Source organism: Rhincodon typus, chromosome 29, assembly GCF_021869965.1.
Source record: "Rhincodon typus isolate 14 chromosome 29, sRhiTyp1.1, whole genome shotgun sequence".
In the NCBI taxonomy this organism is placed as follows: Eukaryota; Metazoa; Chordata; class Chondrichthyes; order Orectolobiformes; family Rhincodontidae; genus Rhincodon; species Rhincodon typus.
The window spans coordinates 4385823-4407196 of NC_063360.1; the positions used below are offsets into that span (position 1 = coordinate 4385823).

At 43.7% G+C, this 21374-nt stretch overlaps 1 protein-coding gene across 1 annotated transcript in view; it reads right to left on the minus strand.

Annotated features, from left to right (window-relative positions):
• Positions 1–21374, minus strand: part of LOC109920358 (testin-2-like) — a 32355-nt gene that overhangs the window by 6124 nt on the left and 4857 nt on the right. Inside the window, exon 4 of the mRNA XM_048614170.1 lies at positions 2616–2778. Coding sequence (XP_048470127.1) covers positions 2616–2778 — 163 coding nt within the window. The remainder of the gene's footprint in view (positions 1–2615; positions 2779–21374) is intronic.

Consider the following 21374-nt stretch of genomic DNA (forward strand, 5'->3'; position numbering starts at 1 on the left):
AGATGCATGGGATTCACAGTGATTTGGATTCAGAATTGGCGTGCCCATAGAAGACAGTGGGTAGTGGTGGAAGGGTGTTTTTCAGGCTGGAAGTCCGTGACTATAGTTTTCCGCAGGGATCTGTAATGGGATCTCTGCTGTTTGTGATGTATATAAATGACTTGGATGAAAATGTAGATGGGTGGGTTAGTACGTTTTCAGGCAATACAAAGATCAGTGGAGTTGTGAATAGTGTGGAAGGTTGTCAATGGATTCAGCGAGATATAGATCAGTTGCTCATATGGGTGGAGAAATGGCAGATGGAGTTCAATCTGGGTAAGAGTGAGGTGCTACATTTTGGGAGACCAAATGTTAAGGAAAGGTATACAGTTAATGGCAGGACTCTGAACAGCACTGATGTGGAGAAGGATCTTGGAGTTTAACTCCATTGTTCCCTGAAGACAGCCACACAAGTAGATAGGGTGGTAAAGAAGGCATAAGGCATGCTTACCTTCATTGGTCGGAGAATTGAGTACAGGAATCATGGTGATGTGTTGCAGTTTTATAAGACTTTGGTTAGGTCTCATTTCGAGCATTGCATTCAGTTCGCCACATTACAGGAAGGATGTGGAGACTTTGGAGAGGGTACAGAAGAGGTTTACCAGGATGCTGCCTGGATTAGAGGGTATGAGTTATAAGGAGAGGCTAGAAAATCTCCTATTGTTTTCTCTGGAGCGGCAGAGGCTGAGAGGAGATCTGATAGAAGTCTATAAAATTACGAGATACATGGACAGGGTCGACAGTCAGAATCCTCTTCCCAGATTTGGAATGTCTAATACTAGGGGGCATGCATTTCAGGTTAGAAGAGGAAAGTGCAAAGGAGACATGACGGGCAAGTCTTTTTACACAGAGAGATAGGAGTCTGGAATGCACTGCCAGGGGTGGTGTTGGAGGCAGATATGATAAGGGCATTTAAGGGATTTTTAGATAAGCACATGAATATGCAAGGAATGGAGGGACATGGACCAAAGGCAGGCAGAAAGGATTAGTTTCATTTGGCGTCAGGTTTGGCACAATATCGTGGACAGTACAGTTCTATGTTCTACAGAGGCAGCTGCCTGGAGCCATTGTTCAGCCTGAAAATCCAATTCACACCTCGACTCTAAAAGAACAATCAAGCAGACCTAACACCACCCAACACAGACTGAATGGGGCCTCTGCAGATACCAGATTTTCAACTGAAATCAATATTCATTCACAGAGATAGTGGGCTTTCAACTTTAATCAAAATACATTTGCACAAACTCTTAACTGTCAGGAAGCCAACCACCTGAAAGGGAACACCAGTAACACAAAGCAAGCACAGATTTAACAAAAAGATAAGAGGCATGCAATTAGTATGATTGCAAGCCCCAATCTCACCTGAAAATAGCAACCACCCTGAAAGCTATCTGCACCACCATCTCCAGAAAAGGAATCCTGACTGTAATTCCGAAACCTACTGACACAGGCCTGTTCGTACCAGGTAAACCAACCGCAACTGACAACCTCCAAAAACCACCGGCTGGACTGACACCACAAGGCCACAGGCACTTCTGAGGTGAAAACTGGACTGCAAAAACCACCATAAAGTAAGAAAAACCAAGTACTCACCTGATAAATCCTAAAACACGTTCTACTGCATCAGTGGACTCAACCCAGACTGAAGGCCTACACCATCTAAAATCTTCATCGAGGCATTGGGTATGGCAAGCGGGAACGGCCAGCAGTACTTCAAAATCATGTTTTTCCCCAATGGTGAGTTTAAACTCCTGACACCCAAAGTTTCCAACCTAGTTAGCAGGGAGGGGGAGGTGGGTGGTCACAGTGCAGGGAACCCCAAGGGTGGGAGACCTGATTAAAGTGTCCGTAAGTAAAATTGTTGTTTAGCTTCTAATAGTGTTTAACCTGTGTTTAATTTGATAGTGTATTTAGTTATTGTCCTCTGTATAATTGTGTTACTTTCACTGTTTTTATTACATTTGCCTTTTTCTTATATTATACTTACCTTTTTGTATTTAATAAATGCAGAGATTCTTTTGCCCTGAAATACCTGTCTACTGCCTTCTTCATTTTACATTCCTTAAATAATTCCAGTGTCAGAAAATCAGCAAATTACCGATCGCAAACCAGAAGCCTACAGAATCAGGGAGGTGAGATACATTGTTTGTACAAGGAGAGGACAAGAGCACAGAATGCTGTTTTATGGCTTATGCTCAATGTCAGGATACCTTTAAAAGAGAAGCTCTTGGTCTCATTACCATATCAAAGCACATCACCTGAGGGTCTGAAAGTCTCATTCTCCAACTTATCTCAGATCAATTGAAGCATGACATGCTATAAGAAAGACGATCCATTGGTTCTCTCATTCTGTGCCCATTTTAACTCCATGGGGTCTGATGGCACTGGACAACATGTAGCATGGGGGAGAGGAAAACATGAACAAGGGGAAGGTGTATGGTCACTTCCATTGTAAACATTGAAGAGCACTCATAAAATAATTGTGAAGAAGTGTGCATGGATGTATGATTTTTAATATTTATAAAGAATAGTTGATAACCCATTTGATACATTTATCCATAGCTTCTGTTTCTTACCTCGATTATAAAGCTGGAAGGATTTTCGCCCTGCGTTAATTGCAATAGCTATTGGTCCCACCCTTTGCGCTGCTCTTGCTAAAGCTCTTTCATTTCTTCGAACACGTCTGTATCTTTTGATTCTGGTATCAACTTTGTTTCTCCGAAATCTGCAGCGTCCTCTCTAAGTGTTCAAGAAAATGTTAAAATGAAACTCATTTCGATCATGTGATATGCATTAAAGTACCAGTGTTATCTTTCCAGGATCTTTAACAGCCTCTTGGATCTTGGAAGTTATGGAGTATTTTGATTGTCAAAGGTACGACCATCATTCTCATGTTTAAATGAAAATGGGACATTACAAATGTAGTGAATTTTGCAGAATATGCCTTTTGTCTGTTAGTGTGAAGATTTTGGACAATGAGCCCCTCCGTTACCTTCTCACCAACGCTGCAGTGGGTGCAGCTTCAGAAACATTGGCAGGGGGAGGTGGGATTTAATTCCCTCTCCCGCGGTGAGTTTACTGCTCACGCGGGTGGGAAACCATCATCAGACTTGCTTGTGTTTTATAGAGTCATAGAGATGTACAGTATGGAAACAGACCCTTCGGCCCAACTCATCCATGCCAAACAGATATCCTAAATTAATCTCGTCCTATTTGCCAGCATTTGGTCCATGTTCTTCTGAATATTTTCTGTTCATATACCCATCCAGATGCCTTTTAAATGTCATAACTGTACCAGCCTCCACCACTTCCTCTGGCAGCTCCTTCCATACATGCACCATCCTCTATGTGAAAAAGTTGCCCCTTAGGTCTCTTTTAAATCTTTCCCCTCTCACCTTAAACCCAAGCCTGCTAGTTTTAGGCTGCCCTACCCTTGGGAAAAACCTTGACTAATCACTCTATCCATGCTCCTCATGATTTTATAAACCTCTATAAGGTCACCCCTCAGCCTCCGATGCTCCAGGGAAAATAGCCCCAGCCTATTCAGTCTCACCCAATCTCTCAAAGCCTCCAACCCTGGCATCATCCTTGTAAAGCTTTACAGAGCCCTTTCAAGTTTCATGACATATTTTCTATAGCTGGGGGACCGCAGTATTCCAAAAGTGGCCTAACCAATGTCTTGTACAGCTGCAACATGACCTCCCAACAACGATATTGAATGCATTGACCAATCAAGGCAAGTGTACCAAATGCCTCTTCTTCACTATCCTACCTGCGACTCCACGTTCAAGGAACTATGAACCTGCACTCCAAGATCTCTTTGTTTGGCAACACTCCCTAACATTAAGTTCATACATCCTGTTCTGATTTGTCTTGACAATATGCAGCATCTCACATTTATCTAAATTGAACTCCATCTGTCAATCCTCGGCCCATCAGCCTATCTGATCAAGGTCCTGTTGTCTTCGAGGTAATGGTTTTGGTTGACCACTACACTCCAATTTTGGTGTCATCTACAAATGTCCTATATTCACATCCAACGAATTTGTATAAATGACAAGAAGCAATGGACCCAGCACCAGTCCTTGCGGCACACTGCTGGTCAGAGGCCTCCAGTCCGAAAAGCAACATTTCCCCACCACTCTGTTTCCTACCTTGGAACTAATTATGTATCCAAATGATTAGTTCTCCCTGTATTCCATGTGATCTAATCGTGTTAACCAATTTACCAAGCAGAACCTTGTCAAACACCTTACTGACGTCCATATCAACCACGTCCACTGCTCTGCCTTCATCAAGCCTTTTCATCACCGCGTCAAAAACCTCAATCAAGTCAGTGAGACATGATTTCCCATGCACAAAGCCAAGTTGGCTATCCCCAATCAGTCCTTGCCTTTACAAATACACATAAATCCTGACCCTCAGAATCCCCTCTAACAACTTGCCCATCACCGATGACAGGCTCACCAGTCCATAGTTCCCTGATTTTTCCTTACCACCTTTCTTCAATAATGAATCCACATTAGCCCACCTCGAGTCTTCTGACACATTGTCCATGGCAACGATGATGCAAATATCTCAGTAAGGGGCCCAACAATCACTTACCTAGTGTCCCACAAAATTCTATGGGTCGCATGGTGGCTTAGTGGTTAGCACTGCTGCATAACAGCACAAGGGACCTTGGTTCAATTCCAGTTTTGGGAGACTCTGTGTAGAGTTTGCACATTCTCCCTGTGTCTGCATGCGTTTCCTCTGGATGCTCCGGTTTCCTCCCAGAGTCCAAAGATGTGCAGGTTAGGTGGATTGGCCAGGCTAAATTGTCTGTATTGTCCAGGGATATGTAGGCTTGGGGATTAGCCATGGGAAATGCTGGGTTACAGGTTAGGGGGGTGAACCTGGGTGGGATGCTCTTTGGAGAGTTGGTGTGGACATGCTGGGCTGAATGGCCTGTTTCCATACTGTCGGGATTCAACGACGTCTAGGGTACACCGGATCAGGTCTCTGGCATTTATCCACCTTTATGCAATCTAAGACAGCCAGTACCTCCTCAAATCAAATATGGACACTTTTCAAGATATCGCCACTTACACTCCCAAGTTCTCCAGCTTCCATAACCTTCTCTGCAGTAAAAACTGATGCAAAACACTTGCTTAGTATCTCCCCCATTTCCTGCAGTTCCACACATAGGTCGCCTTGCTGGACTTTAAGGAGCCCTATTCTCTCCCTAGTTACTCTTTTGTCCTTAATGTATTTGTAGAATCCTTTTGGATTCTCCTCAACCTTATTTGGCAAAGCCATCACTTGTCCCTTTTTGCCCTCCTCATTTCCCTCTTGAGTATACTCCTATCGCCATTATACTCTTCTAGGGATTCACTCGACCTCTGCTGTCCATACCTGATGTATGCTTCCTTCTTTTTCTTGACCAGAACCTCAATTTCTCTAGTCATCCAGCATTCCCTACACATACCCGTACCTTTCACCCTAACAGGAATATATTGTCTCTGGGATAACACAGTGTAGAGCTGGAGGAACACAGCAGGCCAGACAGCATCAGGGGAGCAGGAGCTTTCCTGCTCCTCTGATGCTGCCTGACCTGCTGTGCTCCTCCAGCTTTGCACTGTGGTATCTCTGACTCCAGCATCAGCAGTTCTTACTATTTCATACTGTCTCTGGGCTCTTGTTATCTCATTTTTGAATGCTTCCCATTTTTGAACTGTCTCTTTACCTGCGAATATCCACCCCCAGTCAACTTCTCAAAGTTCTTGTTGAATACCATCAAAATCGCACTTCCACTAATTTCGAATTTTAACTTTTAGACCAGGTCTATCCTTTTCCATCAGTATTTCAAAATGGGTAGAATCTTGATCACTGGCCCCAAAGTGCTCTTCCACCGACCCCTCAGTAACTTGCCCGGTCTTGTTTCCCAAGAGAAGGTCAAGTTTTGCTCCTTCTCCAGTTGGTACATGCACATACTGAATAAGACAGTTTTCTCATACACACTGAACAAAATCCTCTCCATCTAAGTGCTTAACACCAGGGCAGTCCCAGTCTATGTTTGGAAAGTTAAAATCCCCTACCATTACCACCCTATTATTCTTATGGATAACTAAGATCTCCTTGCAAATTTGCTTCTTAATTTCCTCTAACTATGGGAAGTGTTTGGGGGGTCTATAGTACAATTCCAATAACGTGATCATCCCTTTCTTATTTCCCAGTTCCACCCAAATAACTCTACTGGATGTACTCCCCAGAATATCCTCCCTAAGTACAGCAGTAATGTTATCCCTAATCAACAATGCCATTTCCCCTTCTTCCTTGCCTCTATTTCTGTTCTTCCTTTTGTACCTGGAACATTCAGCTGCCAGCCTTGTCCATCCCTGAGCTACACCTCTCTAGTAGCTATGGTATCCCAGTCCCATGTTCTCAACCATGACCTGACTTCATCTGCCTTACCTGTCAGGCCTCTTGCATTGAAATAAATGCAGATTAATTTATCAGTCCTACCTCATTTTCTGCTTTGCTCCTGCCTGCCTTGATTGTTTGACTTGCTCCTTTTCGCAACTGCAGTAGCCTCAGACTGATCTCAATCTCTTTTCTCACTATCTCTCTGAGTAACCTCCCTTTCTCCCCCTTATTAGTCTCAGTCCTCACATATAGGTCCAGCAAATCTCCCTGCCAGTATATTAGCTCCCTTCCAATTCACGTGCAACCCATCCTTCTTAAACAGGCCACTTCTACCCCAGAAGAAATTCTAATAATCCAAAAATATAAATCCTTCTCCCCTGCACCAGTTTCTTAGCCATGCATTCATCTGCTCTATCACCTTATTCCTACTCTCACTAGCAAATGGCACCAGGACTTATCTCGATATTACTATCCTTGAGAATCTGCTTTTTAAACTCCTGCCTAATTTCCTGTATTCTCTCCTCAAGACCTCAACCTTTTCTCTTCCTATGTCATTGGTTCCAATGTGTACTGCTCCTGCTGGCCCCTCTCCCCTTTGAGAATATTCTGCCCTCTTTCCAAGACATCCTTGCCCCTGGCACCAGGGATGGATCACAACATTCTGATGTCTCGTTGTTGGCTGTAGAAATGTCTGTGTATGCCTCTGGCAAGACAGTTCTCTGTCATAATCGATTGCTTGAAACCCGACGTACCCGTCGTTACATTAGAGTGGCACCAGAAACCTGGCTGTCAATGCTGCATTCACCTGAGAGTCCGTCTCCCCTGTACAACTTGTTTGAGATGGGGATAGCCACAGGAGACTCGTGCATTACCTGCCTCCCTCTCCTATTTTTCCTATGGGCAACCCATCTACCCACCTGTATGTGAGGTTTTACTTTTTTCCTTAACCTGCCAACTTACACAGCCCTGGCTCCTCATGCTACCTCAAAGGAAAATCAAGCAGTGTTGAAACAATCCCAATAAAAACCAAAAGAACTACGGATGCTGTAAATCAGAAACAAAAACAGAAGTTGCTGGAAAAGCTCAGCAGGTCAGGCAGCATCTGTGAAGAGAATTCAGAGTTAACGTTTTAGGTCTGGTGACCCTTCCTCAGAACTCAGAAATCACAACTCCGCTGGATGAAACACACACATAGGTGTCATTTACAAAGAGCTTCAACATGAGAGTCTGGAGGAGCTGGTGGAAGATTTGAAAGATGCACTGAAGAGCAAGCTGAAGTTGTGTGACATTGAGACAAACAGCTGGGTGTTACTTGCAAGAGGCTGATCACAATGACATTCAATACAGAGGGACATTTGTGACGTGAAGGACCAATAATAGAAAGAACAGTGGCTGCTGGAGAAACAACATCAGCACGAAAGGCAGTTTACACAAATATTCACTTCAGAACAGATTCAAAATAAGCTATGTCTTAATTACACCCCATATTCAAAATGTCGAAGCAGCAAGTTACAGCTTAAATGACATTCCAAAAGAATTAACACCTTTCTTACGAAACAACCAGATTTGCACTTAGAGTGGTCTAGAAAATAGTTTGCAAGTCAATTCTGAATAAATATCCCAAACTTAAGTTATTTCTTTTTTTGTGTAAAATTGCAACTTATGTTTGAATGAATAAACAGCCTATCGGGGCACGTGAGAGACGCAGACAGACTAAAGTAATTGCCTTTAATTCTAACACTTCAGTCCTGTCCATCATTGTGTTGCTGCAGTAACTGTTGTACTGGGTGGTGTGCATTCCCCAGATCAAGTACAGAACATGCTTAGTCATTATACAAACATGGCTGCCCAAAACAGCCGTCATAATTGATCATTTTCTGGTTGACAAGGCTTGATGAGGTGTGTGCCACAGGGATCAGTGCTGAGGCCTCAATAGTTTACAATTTAAAGAAAATGACTTGCATGAGGGGACTGAATGTAAGGCTGTGTTTTTCGATGGTGCAGGAATAGATAGAAAAGTAAGTTGTGAAGAAGATATAAGGAAGTTAGGAAGGGATATAAAACTTAAAAGGGAGGGAGTAGGCCAAGATCTGCATATGTAGTATAATGTGGAAAATGTCCATTTTGGCATGTGAAATAAAAATGTATATTATCTAAATGGTGGGAGATTGTAGAGTTCTAAGGGGCAGAAGGATCTAAGAGATTGTACGTATAAATTGTAACATGTTAGTCTGCAGGACAGCAAGTAGTTAGGAAAGCAAACAATGCTATAGTTTATTATGAACAGAATTGAATAGCAAAATAGGAAGTAATGCTTCAATTATATCGGCATTGGTGAGACCACATCTGGAATACAGTACACAATAACGATCTCCCTGTTTAAGGATGGATGTAAATGCATTGGAAGTACTTTGGAGAAGGTTTTGTAACATACCAGGAATGGGCAAGTTATGAGGAAAGGTTGAACAGGCCAGGCTGGAGTTTAGAAATATAAGAGGCAACTTGATTAAAACAAAAGTCAGGAGAGTGTGGATGTGAAATAGAGGTTTCCTCTTGTGGGACAATCTAGAACTTGGTGTCACTTTTTTTAAAAATAAGGGTTTGCCATTTAAACTGAGATGAAGCTGATTTTTTTCTCTCTCTCTGAGAGGGCATAACGTCTTTGGAACTCTGTTCCTGAAGAAGATTGCAGAAGTAGATCTTTGAATTTTTTAATATAAGGCAGACGAAGACAGGTGCTTGGTCGACAATGAGGTGAAAGGCTATTGAGGGTAGGCAGGAATGTGGAGTTTGCATTACAAGCAAATCGGGATAGGTTAATTTAGTGAGCAAAGATCTGGCAAATGGCAAATCGGGAAATGCGGGAATGTCTATTTTGGGAAGAAGAATGAAAAATATTATTGTCTAAATGGTGAGAGATATGAATGTCCTAATGTTTGAATCTCAAGTGGTTAGTATGTGGATATAGCAAGTAATTAGGATATCTGATGGAATGTGAGCTTTTATTGCAAGGTGAATTTGAATATAAAAGTAGGGAGTTGTTTATTCTACAGGGCACCATACCTGGAGTACTGTGTACAGCATTGTTTACCTTATTTAAGGAAAGTTATAAATACATTTTAAGCAGTTCAGCACTGCTTACCATGCTAATATCTGGAATGAGTAGGCTGTCTTATGAGAAAAGTTCAATAGGCTACATTTGTATTTGCTGGAGTTTAGAAGATCAAAAGGTGACTTGATTGAAACATACAAGATCCAAAGGCGTCTTGACTGGGTAAATTGGAGAGGATGTTTCCTGTTATGGGAGAATCTAGAACGAGAGGTCATTGTTTAATTTTCAGGGATCGTCCATTTAAAATGGCGGCTCAGTGGCTCAGTGGCTCAGTGGTCAGCACTGCTGCCTCACAGCGCCAGGGGCCTGAGTTTGATTCCACCCTCAGGTGACTGTCTGTGTGGAGTTTGCACAATCTCCCTGTGTCTGCATGGCTTTCCTCCAGGTGCTCTGGTTTCCTCCCACAATCCAAAGATGTGCAGATTAGGTGGATTGGCCAGGCTAAATTGCCCAGAGTGTTCAGGGATGTGTAGATTAGGTGGGTTACAGGGAGGTGGGTCTGGGTGGGATGCTCTGAGGTTCAGTGCGGACTTGTTGGGCCGAAGGGCCTGTTTCCACACTGTGTAGGGATTCTATGATCTATGATCTGATGATTCAACTGACTGTCACATCAACATGCTGGCTCACAGAATGGTGAGCAGCAATACACAGGAATGCAAATACCCTTAACTCCTCATTCACATTGCCTGAGAGCAGGAGGTGTTGAGTGGAGATTTAGGAGATCATTACATGATAAGGGAGAAATGAGAGGGAGAGCTGACCCTGTCCTGAAAGGTGATATTCACTTTGCTTCTACAGTGACACTGGCAGAAACTTGGGAGCGGATTCTCAGGGAAGAATTGATCCAGAGTAGGATGTCAGCTTCCATTTGATTAGTGCTGGGCGCCACTGTCTAACACCATGAATGCTGAAAACAGCCTGTACCTGGCGAATTTGAAACACGTTTACCCATTCGGGTATATTGGTAGTTTTGTGCAGAGTTGATGCCTGTATTTCTAATCACATATTGAAAAGGGGTACTAGACATCCTTCCACCACGACATCCGCAATCAAACAGGTTTCTATGTTTCTTTGCCCACTGTCCTTCGATGTCCCCAGTTGCACTGAAAGCCCAGCATGAACCATGTTGTCCCTGGCAATGACAGAAATACAATCACGTTAAATTATTCTGATGTAAAAATACAATCCTTTTTCCATCTCCTCTCAGGTGGAGTACAGTCTCTACCTGTTTGTTGAAGTTTCTCAGAATCACACGGGGTCAGTGAGTGTCTGTGTACCAGGATTCGGAGGGTACTGCCTGCACCCTTGCTGCTTGGAGAAGCAGCATCATTGACTGCAGAATAATTTTGTAAGAGATGAGGGATGGAGTCAGGCACACAGTGATTAACAACTGCCTGTGATTCAGGGTTAAATGCAATTTGGATATTCGTATCTCTGGGGGCCATAATAATCTTCTGCGGAATTTGAGGAATTACAACCAACTCCTTGATAAGCTTCAAACCAAGTGGAAAGAAATGGACAAACACTGACATCAAACTAACAATCTGACTCCAAGACATGAGGATGCTGCCGTGGAAGATGGAAATGTTGGACTGGTGCAGGATTCAATGTTCTCCTGAGGGGGAAGTTAAACCACATTAATAAACACTGAAAGAACTGCAGATGCTCTAAATCAGGAACAAAAACAAAATTGCTGGAGCAGGTCTGGCAGCATCTGTGAAGGAGAAAACAGAGTTAACATTTCGGGTCCGGTGACCCTTCCTCAGAACTGATAGTGGCTGGGAAAACGTCAGTTTATATACAGAAAATAGGGAGGTGGGTGGGGTTGGGAGTAAACAATAGGATAGAGCCCGAAGAGAGAGAAAGACAGTTGGACATACAAAGGATCAGGCTGGGAGGGTGAGTAGTTGTTAATGGGGACTGTTAGTGATTAACAACAGGGGGTGTGTAATAGCAGGCTATGTGGTAACAAAGCCTGGTGTGTGGGGAGGGGGCTGGGACAGGGGAGAGTTTAGGCCCTAAAATTATTGAACTCAATATTGAGTCCGGAGGGCTGTAGGGTCCCCAAGTGGAAAATGAGGTGTTGTTCCTCCAGCTTGTGTTGGGCTTCACTGGGAAACTCTAGCAAGCCAGAGACAGAGATGTTGGCCAGGGAGCAGGGTGGTGCATTGAAGTGGCAGGCAACAGGTACTTCAGCGTCTTTTTTGCGAGTATTACGTAGATGTTCTGCAAAGCAGTTGCCAAGTCTACGCTTCGTTTCCCCAATGTAGAGGAGACCACATTGTGAGCAGCAAATGCAGTAGACTAGATTCTTGGAAGTGCAGGTGAAGTGTTGCTTCACCTGGTTTGGGCCCTTGGATACTGGAGAGGGAGGAGGTAAATGCGCAGGTGTTGCACCTTCGCCGGTTACAGGTGAGGGTGCCTGAGGGCCGTGGGGAGGTGTTGGAGGTGAATGAAGTGTGGACCATGGTGTCCCAGAGGGAACGGTCCCTGCGGAAGGCGGACAAGGGAGGGGAGGGGAATATGTGTCTGGTGGGGGCATCTTGCTGGAGGTGACGGAAATGGCATCTGATGATCTTCTGGATGTGAATGCGGGTGGGATGGTAGATAAGGATAAGGGGAACCCTATCGCTGTTGCGGGAGGGAAGGGATGAGGGCAGAAGTGTGGGAGATGGATTGGATCTGGTTGAGGGCCCTGTCGACAACGGAGCTGGGGAAACCTCAGTTGAGGAAGAAGGTGGACATTTTGGAGACTCCCTTGTCGAAGTTGGCCTCATTTGAACATATGCGATGGAGACGGAGGAACTGACAGAAAGGGATGGAGTCTTTACAGGAGGTGGGGTGTGAGGATGTCATTACAGAGCCAGCTGTGTGCAGTCACTGGTGCCCTGCACCACAGGCCATCCCTCTATCCTGGCAACTCCATGTGCCCTTTCGTCCTGCTCTTGTCTCCTGAAGCAGAAGAGAATTCCTCTTGCCTCACCTTGAGAAACTCTCACGTTCCAGATTCTGCGACAATATCGAGACTGCGACATGTTTCATATTATCCCACATCCTTCCCCCACCTGCATGGAAAGATCCTCTGGTGTCACAGTGACCTTCATGATCCCAGGCAGGGCAGTGTCCAGTCTGCTGGAAGGCTGAAGGAGTTGTCACATCATTGTGATTGATCACCGAGGGAGGGCTGTGTCACCTCAGGCATTGCGCCTGGATTACTGTGATGGTTGGGGCAGTTAATGGAGACACTTCCTTCTTGCAGAGCTCCCTCTCTGCCTCTTCCGTTCCAATGCCTGGCCTTGCAGCCCACAAAGCGGGAAATACAGCACCTGTATAAACCTGGATCAATGTTGCCCTGTCCACTGATAATGATCATTATGTGGAAAGTATTGCCTCAGAAACACTCCACAATGCTTTTACTATCTCTTCCTCAGGGATCTTGGAGAGAAACACCTTCCGTGAATTTTTCCGCATTGCCCTTTTAATGGTGCCACTTCGGAACCAACTTGCCTTTCTGCATTCGTTTGCCATTGAATAATTTAAGACAGCTTAATTGAAGCCTGCTTGACCCATGTCCGCAATCCTGATCACATCTCCTGGCTTCTCTGTTTGACAACAGTACTGTGTCAATTCACAGCCTTGTGTTTCACAGTGTTGTTATGATCCTAAATGATTTTATGATTGGAAGAGTTAAATACCAGGGACAAATCTGCCTTAATAGATCACAGTTTTTTTTTAATTTAACATTGTCATTTTTTTTGTAACATAAGCACATTTGGTTTTGACAATAAAGCAGAATTTTATTACATCTACTGCCCAACCCTAGCACTTTGCAATTACTTAATATCCTAACAAATTTTCTAAACTGTAAGGTTCAATTTAACTGTTTCTTTTCACTGATTTTCCTGTGAGATGTGAAGTATTTTCCTTGAATATTCAAACAATTGAGAGATTATACTTTCTCATTTTTTAAATATTTAGCAGCGTCCAAAACAAAATACATCTGGACTGGAAGTTTTCACAGACTGAAATCTTTACAGTCAGGCAATGTATTCTCTTAACTGCTCTGCTAAACCTTCCTTTCTAGGTAAGATTATACTTGGGTCTGACTTCAGTTAAGTCTCCTTTGACCTGAACCCAAAAATGTTTGAACTAAGTTCTCAAAAAACTTGTTCATCCTTAATTTATTTTGCTCACCCACAGATCAAAAACCTTCCAATGAATACAAACATCCAATCGCACTCCAGATCGCCTCACAGTTCTCTGACACTGTGTTAAAATCATGGTCCCTGAAAGATGGACCTAATTGTCTTTTAAACCTCCTCACAAATGTAAACCAATACCCATATGTGGAGAAATTAAGAACTGCTGATGCTGGAGTCAGAGATAACACAGTGTGGAGCTAGAGGGACACAGCAGGCCAGGCAGCATCAGAGGAGCAGGAAAGCTGACGTTTCGGGTCGGGACCCTTCTTCAGAAATTCTGAAGAATTTGTCTTGTCGTTTCTGAAGAAGGGTCCAGGCCCGAAATGTCAGCTTTCCAGCTCCTCTGATGCTTCCTGGCCTGCTGTGTTCATTCAACTCCACACTGTGTTATCAACACCCATATGTCACTCATTTAAAGTCTAAGTTCTAAGACATGTGATGTTTGTCTTTTTAACTTTGCTTCTTGCTTTTTCTGATCTATGGTTAAACGGTGTACAGTTGTAATGTAACTTTGTTTTCTTCATTTCTCTATTCTGTAACTAAGAATTGTACCTGGGTAATCTATACCTAAAATAGCGCCATATGTTGGTAACATTGTTATATTGCAACTAATCTTGTAACTGAGGAAAGTGTACCTAGGCACGTTTGTGCCAAAAATGGTGCTGTAAGTGGAGAGTTATAAACTTTTCATTCTACTCATTTGACTACATGTGACAATAAAGCTAATTCATTCGTTCAGATGATATCTATATATAAATCACACATCTTTGATCGTGTGGTGAACAGACTTGCATGTGATCTTCTGTACGCCATGGAATGGCATACACAAGTGAACAGGGACACAGCCCAAGGCCTCTATGATGCCAATAGAAGTGACTCCAGCTAAGTCAGGCGTGCACGCATCCCTTTGCATCCTAACCAGCATGTTGTGCTCTCTTGTGGACTCTGCAGAAATTAGCATTATCTGGATAGAGACAATGACTGATAGAGACTCAAGATTCACCAGAACTAAAGTGAGTTTGTAGGTTTACAAGCTGTGATGTAGAGTATACAGTAGATTGTTCTTGGACTGAGACTGGACGTGGTATCACAAGGAGGTTTGAGTGCATCTTGGAACCTTGTCAGTGTTGAGTTTTACCAAGTTGGATATAAACATTTTATTTCAAATGTACAAATTGTACTATACATGAATCTTAAATCCACTATAAAGAATTCAAGAGATAGTAGGGACTGCAGATGCTGGAGAATCTGAGATAACAAGGTGTAGAGCTGGATGAACACAGCAGGCCAAGCAGCATCATAGGAGCAGGAAGGCTGACGTTTTCAGGCCTGGATCCTTCTTCAGAAATGGGGGAGGGCGAGGGGGTTCTGAAATAAATAGGGAGAGAGGGGGAGGTGGATAGAAGATGGATAGAGGAGAAGATAGGTGGAGAGGAAACAAACAGGTCAAAGAGGCAGGGGGGAGCCAGTAAAGGTGAGTGTAGGTGGGGAGGTAGTGAGGAGATAGGTCAGTCCAGGGAGGACGGACAGGTCAATGGGGCGGTATGAGGTTAGTAGGTAGGAGATGGGGGTGGGGCTTGAGGTGGGAGGAGGGGATAGGTGGGAGGAAGAACAGGTTAGGGAGGCAGGGACGAGCTGGACTGGTTTTGGGATGCGGTAGGGGGAGGGGAGATTTTGAAGCTTGTGAAGTCCACATTGATACCATTGGGTTGCAGGGTTCCCAAGCGGAATATGAGTTGCTGTTCCTGCAACCTTCGGGTGGCATCATTGTGGCACTGCAGGAGGCCCAGGATGGACATGTCATCTGAGGAATGGGAGGGAGAGTTGAAATGCTTCGCGATTGGGAGGTGGGGTTGTTTAGTGCGAACCGAGCGTAGGTGTTCTGCAAAGCGGTCACCAAGCCTGCGCTTGGTTTCCCCGATGTAGTGGAAGTCACAACGGGAACAGTGGATGCAGTATACCACATTAACAGATGTGCAGGTGAACATCTGCTTGATGCGGAAAGTCTTCTTGGGGCCTGGGATGGGGGTGAAGGGGGAGGTGTAGGGACAGATGTAGCACTTCCTGCGGTTGCAGGGAAAAGTGCTGAGTGTGGTGGAGCTGGAGGGGAGTGTGGAGCGGACAAGGGAGTCATGGAGAATCCCCCTCATCCTCACGTACCACCCCACCAACCTCCGGATCCAACGCATCATCCTTCGACACTTCCGTCATCTGCAATCCGACCCCACCACCAAAGGCATTTTTCCCTCCCCACCATAACCTGCTTTCCGGAGGGACCACTCTCTCCGTGACTCCCTTGTCCGCTTCACACTCCCCTCCAGCCCCACCACACCCAGCACTTTTCCCTGCAACTGCAGGAAGTGCTACACCTGCCTCTACACCTCCCCCCTCACCCCCATTCCAGGCCCCAAGAAGACTTTCCACATCAAGCAGATGTTCACCTGCACATCTGCTAATGTGGGATACTGCATCCGTTGTTCCTGTTGTGGCCTCCTCTACATCGGGGAAACCAAGCACAGGCTTGGTGACCGCTTTGCAGAAAACCTATGCTCGGTTCGCACTAAACAACTGCACCTCCCAGTCGCAAATCATTTCAACTCTCCCTCCCATTCCACAGAAGACATGTTCATCCTGGGCCTCCTGCAGTGCCACAATGATGCCACCCGAAGGTTGCAGGAACAGCAACTCATATTCCTTGGGAATATGCTTGGGAATCCTGCAGCCCAATGGTATCAATGTGGATTTCACAAGCTTCAAAATCTCCCCTCCCCCTACCGCATCCCAAAACCAGTCCAGCTCGTCCCCGCCTCCCTAACCTGTCCTTCCTCCCACCTATCCCCTCCTCCCACCTCAAGCCCCACCCCCATCTCCTACCTACTAACCTCATCCCGCCCTCTTGACTTGTCCGTCCTCCCTGGACTGACCTGTCTCCTCCCTACCTCCCCACCTACACTCACCTTTACTTGCTCCATCCCTGCCTCTTTGACCTGTTTGTTTCCTCTCCACCTATCTTCTCCTCTCTCCATCTTCTATCCGCCTCCCCCTCTCTCCCTATTTATTTCAGAACCCCCTTCCCCTCCCCCATTTCTGAAGAAGGGTCTCGACCAGAAACGTCAGCCTTCCTGCTCCTCTGATGCTGCTTGGCCTGCCGCGTTCATCCAGCTCTACACCTTGTTATCTCAGATTCTCCAGCATCTGCAGTTCCTACTATCACTGATTCGCTGGTCTCAGCTGAGGCTGCAGATGGGCCTAGAATTGGAACTTTCTAGCAAATTGTTACCTCTTTTTAGGAGAGGGAAAGGAAGCTGTAATTTTGAACTGGGATCCCACCTTTCACATTTAGCCTTTATCTCACTTTCATAATCCAATTGATCTTTCATCATTTTTCCAATGATTTTAATCAAGATAAGACATTGGAATCAGGAATGCTATTGATCCGAATGATGGGTTTTAGTCAGCCCCCACGGGGGCCCAAGGACCATTTCTTTTCCCCAGGACCCCACAACACCCCTGCCCTGCTAACAGATTTAACACCAGGAAATTGTCAAGAAATACAAAACCAATAAGCAAGCGCTTCCACAGGTAAACAGAAGTAACGTGAGCAGCTAAGGTGAGTGTGGGATCCTTGGAGGATGTGACTGGGGAATTGTTAATGGGGTACACAGAAATATCAGATCATTTGAACAAATATATTGCATCAGCATTCATGGTGGAGGACAGTAATCATTCTAAAGATACCACATCAGTTAGGTATAGAGATAGTAGGAACTGCAGATGCTGGAGAATCCAAGACAACAAGGTGCAGGGCTGGATGAACACAGCAGGCCAAGCAGCATCATAAGAGCAGAGAGGCTGACGTTTCGGGCCTAGACCCTTCATCAGAAAAGCATCAGTTAGGTGTTGGTGGGAGGAATGGTCTTCTAACATTCTCTATCATGAGGGACAAAGTATTTGACCAATCAATGGGACTAAAGATAAACAGGTCACCAGGATCTGATGGCTTGCATCCAAGGGTTTTAAAGGAAGTAGCAGCAGTAATAGTAGAGACATTGATCAAAATATACAAGAACTCACTGGATACTGAAAGGACTCCAAAGGTATTCTGAACTAATATGACTGTGAGTCAGTTAGCATAACAGCTGTTGTTGGAAAAATCCTACAGTCCATTATTAAGGAAAAAATAAAAGGACATTTCGAAAAGCTCAACACAACCACAGTCAATGTGGTTTTGTGAAAGGGAATTCATGTTTGACAAATTTGCTAGAGTTCTTTGAGGATGTAACAAGCAGAGTTGGTAGAGGGTAACCCAGTCAATGCAGTGTATTTGGATTTCCAAAATGCATTAGATATAAAGGTTTATTGCACAACATTAGCGCTCAAGATATTGGGGGCAACATATTAACAAGGATTAAGGATTGGTTAAGACACAGAAGACAGAGAGTTGGGATTAATGAGTCTTTTTCATGTTGGACACATGTAACAAGTGGAATGCGACAAGGATCAAAGCTTTGGCCTCAATTATTTATTATCTATATAAATGATATGGAGGAGGGGAAAAGTGCAAGGTCTCCAAATTTGTTCATGATATAAATTTAGGTGGGAATATGTTCTGATTGAAACAAAAGGAATCAGCAAGGGGATGCAGAAAAGTGGGATGAATGGGTAATAACCTGGCAGATGGAGTTTAATGTCGAAAAGTGTCAGGTCGTGGACTCTAGTAGGAAGAATCAAAAGTAGTCTAATTTTAATGGAGAGATATTCCAAAAAAGTACAACTCAGAGGAATCTAGATGTTCAAAAAGTTAGCATTCAGGTACAGCAAGTAATTAGAAGACAAATGGAATCATGGCCTTTATTGCAAGCATGTTGGAATTTAAAAATAGTGAACACTTGTTACAACTGTTGGTGAGACAAAGCCTGAAGTATTATGTACCATTTTGGTCCTTGTATTTAAGAAAGGATATATTGACACTGGAGGCAAAAGAATCTCAAAGAAGATTCACGAAGCTGATTTCTGGGATGAACGGGCTACACTTTCAAGCACAGCTAAACTGGTTAGCCTTTATTCATTAGGATTTAAGGCCACAAGAAGTAGCATCAGGAGTGGGCCATTCAGTCCTCCAAGTCTACGCCACCATTCAAGAGGATCATGGTTGATCCAATATTCCTCATGTCCACATTCCTGCCCTTTCCCTATAACCCTTGGTTCCCCTACTGATCAAGAATTTATCTATCTCAGCCTTAAATATACACAAAGAGTCTACCCCAACAGATCCCTGTGGCAAGGTGGTCGAAAGATTTAAAACCATCAGAGAAGAAATTCCTCCTCATCTCAGTCTTGAATTGGGGTCCCTTTATTCTGAGACTATGGTCTCTGGTCCTAGACTATCCAATGAAAGTGAACATTCTCTCAATACTTATCCTGTCAAGTCCCTTAAGAATCTTATATGTTTCAATGAGATCATCTCTCATTCTTGCAAATTCCAGTGAATAGAATCCCAACCTGTTTGGCCCTTTGCTCATAAGACAATCCTCCAAAACAGGAATCACCCTAGTGAACCTTCTCTAAACTGATTGAATGAAATGATATCTTTCCTCAAAAAGGGGAGCCAAAACTGTTCACAGTAATCCAGATATGGTTTCACCAGCACCTTGTACACTTACAGTAAGATTTCCCTACTCTTATACTCCAAACCCATTGAAATAAAGGCCAATATTCCAGATTACCTGCTGCCCCCTGTGTGCTAGCTTTCTGTGTTTTGTGCACAAGTCACTGCTGTCCCTTTGTGTTGCAGCTTTCTGCAGTTTTCGCTATTTGAATAATATTCTGTCCTCTGAGCTTCTTTCCAAACCGAACAACTTCTTATTTTTCCACATATTTTTCCATGCCCAAATTTTTGTCCACTTGCTTAACCTATCAAAAGGTCTCTGTAAAGTGTATCCCTTTCACAACCTGTCTTTCTACCTATTTTAGCATCGTCTGCAAAGTTGTCTACAGTACATTCACTTCCTTCCTCCAAGTCATGAACATATATTGTAAACATAGATAACAAGGTGTAGAGCTGGAGGAACACAGCAGGCCAGGCAGCATCAGAAGAGCAGGAAAGCTGATATTTCGGGTCTGGACCCTTCTTCAGAAACGACAGCTTTCCTGTTCCTCTGTTGCTGCCTGGCCTGCTGTGTTCATCCAGCTGTACACCTTGTTATCTCAGACTCCAGCATCGGCAGTTCCTACTATCTCTATATTGTAAACAACTGTTGTTCCAGTACGGATCCCTGTGGAACCTCTTCTCTTCACAGGTTGACAACTCAACAAAAAACCCTGTCCCTACTTGCTTTTTGTTGCCATTAGCCAATTCTCAATCCATACCAATACACTGCTTGAAACACTGTGGGTTCTTATCTGATGACTTGACCTTTTGTGGGGTACCTTGTCGAATTTCTGCTCAAAATCTAAATACAACATAACTACTGGTTCCCCTCCATCCACTCTGGTTGAGACTTTCTTCAAACACTCTAATTAACTAGTTAGGCAGAATTTCCCAATAATGAACCCATGCTGACTTTGCTTGATTATATTTGATTTTCCAAATATTCTGTGACTACTTCCTTCATAATTGATTCCAATACTTTTGAAGTATCGATGTGAGTCAAACCAGTCTTTAGTTATTTGTTTTTTGCCTCCCTCTCTTTTTAAATAAGGGTGTCACATTAGCAGTTTTCCAATCCTCTGTATTTCACCAGAATATGAGGATCTTTTGGAAAATTATAGCTATCTCTGTGGCCACCTCTTTTAGGATCCTAGGATGCAAGCCATAAGGGCAAGGGGACCTTTCTGTCCTTAGCCCCATTAGTTTGATTAGTACCTACTTCTTTAAGAACGGTGATGGTATTTAGTTCCTCCCCATACTCTTTAGTAATAGTGGAAGGTTTGAAATATCATCCACAGTGAAGACTGATATAAATTATTTCTTTAGTTACCTTGCTGTTTCCCTTGTTCCCCAAAATTGTCTTCCCAGATTCATTTTCAAGGGGCTTATGTTCACTTTGATCTTTCTTTTACATTTTGTCTATTTAAAGAAGATCTTATTGTCAGTTTTTTTTTTAATATGCCTGACTGGTTTGCCCTCATAGTTTATTTTCTCTTTCTTTACTATTGTTTTAGTCCTCCTTTGCTAAATTATGAATTTATTCCAATTTTTAAGGCTATCCTTTGTCTCTGACCTCCTTATATGCTTTTTCTTTCAACCTCATCAGCCCTGATAACTGAATAACAGAGTCAACTCCATGACCTAATGGCCAAATCCTTCTCCAGTTTCTTTATTGCTCTTACCAATTTTTATAGAAAGCATTTTGTTCAGATACATCATGGCTTGGTATGGAACAGCTCTGCTCAGGACCATAAGAAACTATAGAGAGTTGTGAACACAGTCCAGTCCAAGATGCAAAGCAACCTTCCATCCATTGACTCCACCTACACTTCTCACTGCCTCGGGAACACAGCCAACATAATCAAAGACCCCTCCCACCCTGGTTATAACCTCTTCCAACCTGTTCCGTTGGGCAGGAGATGCAAAAGTTTAAACACACGTACCAACAGATTCAAGAACAACTTCT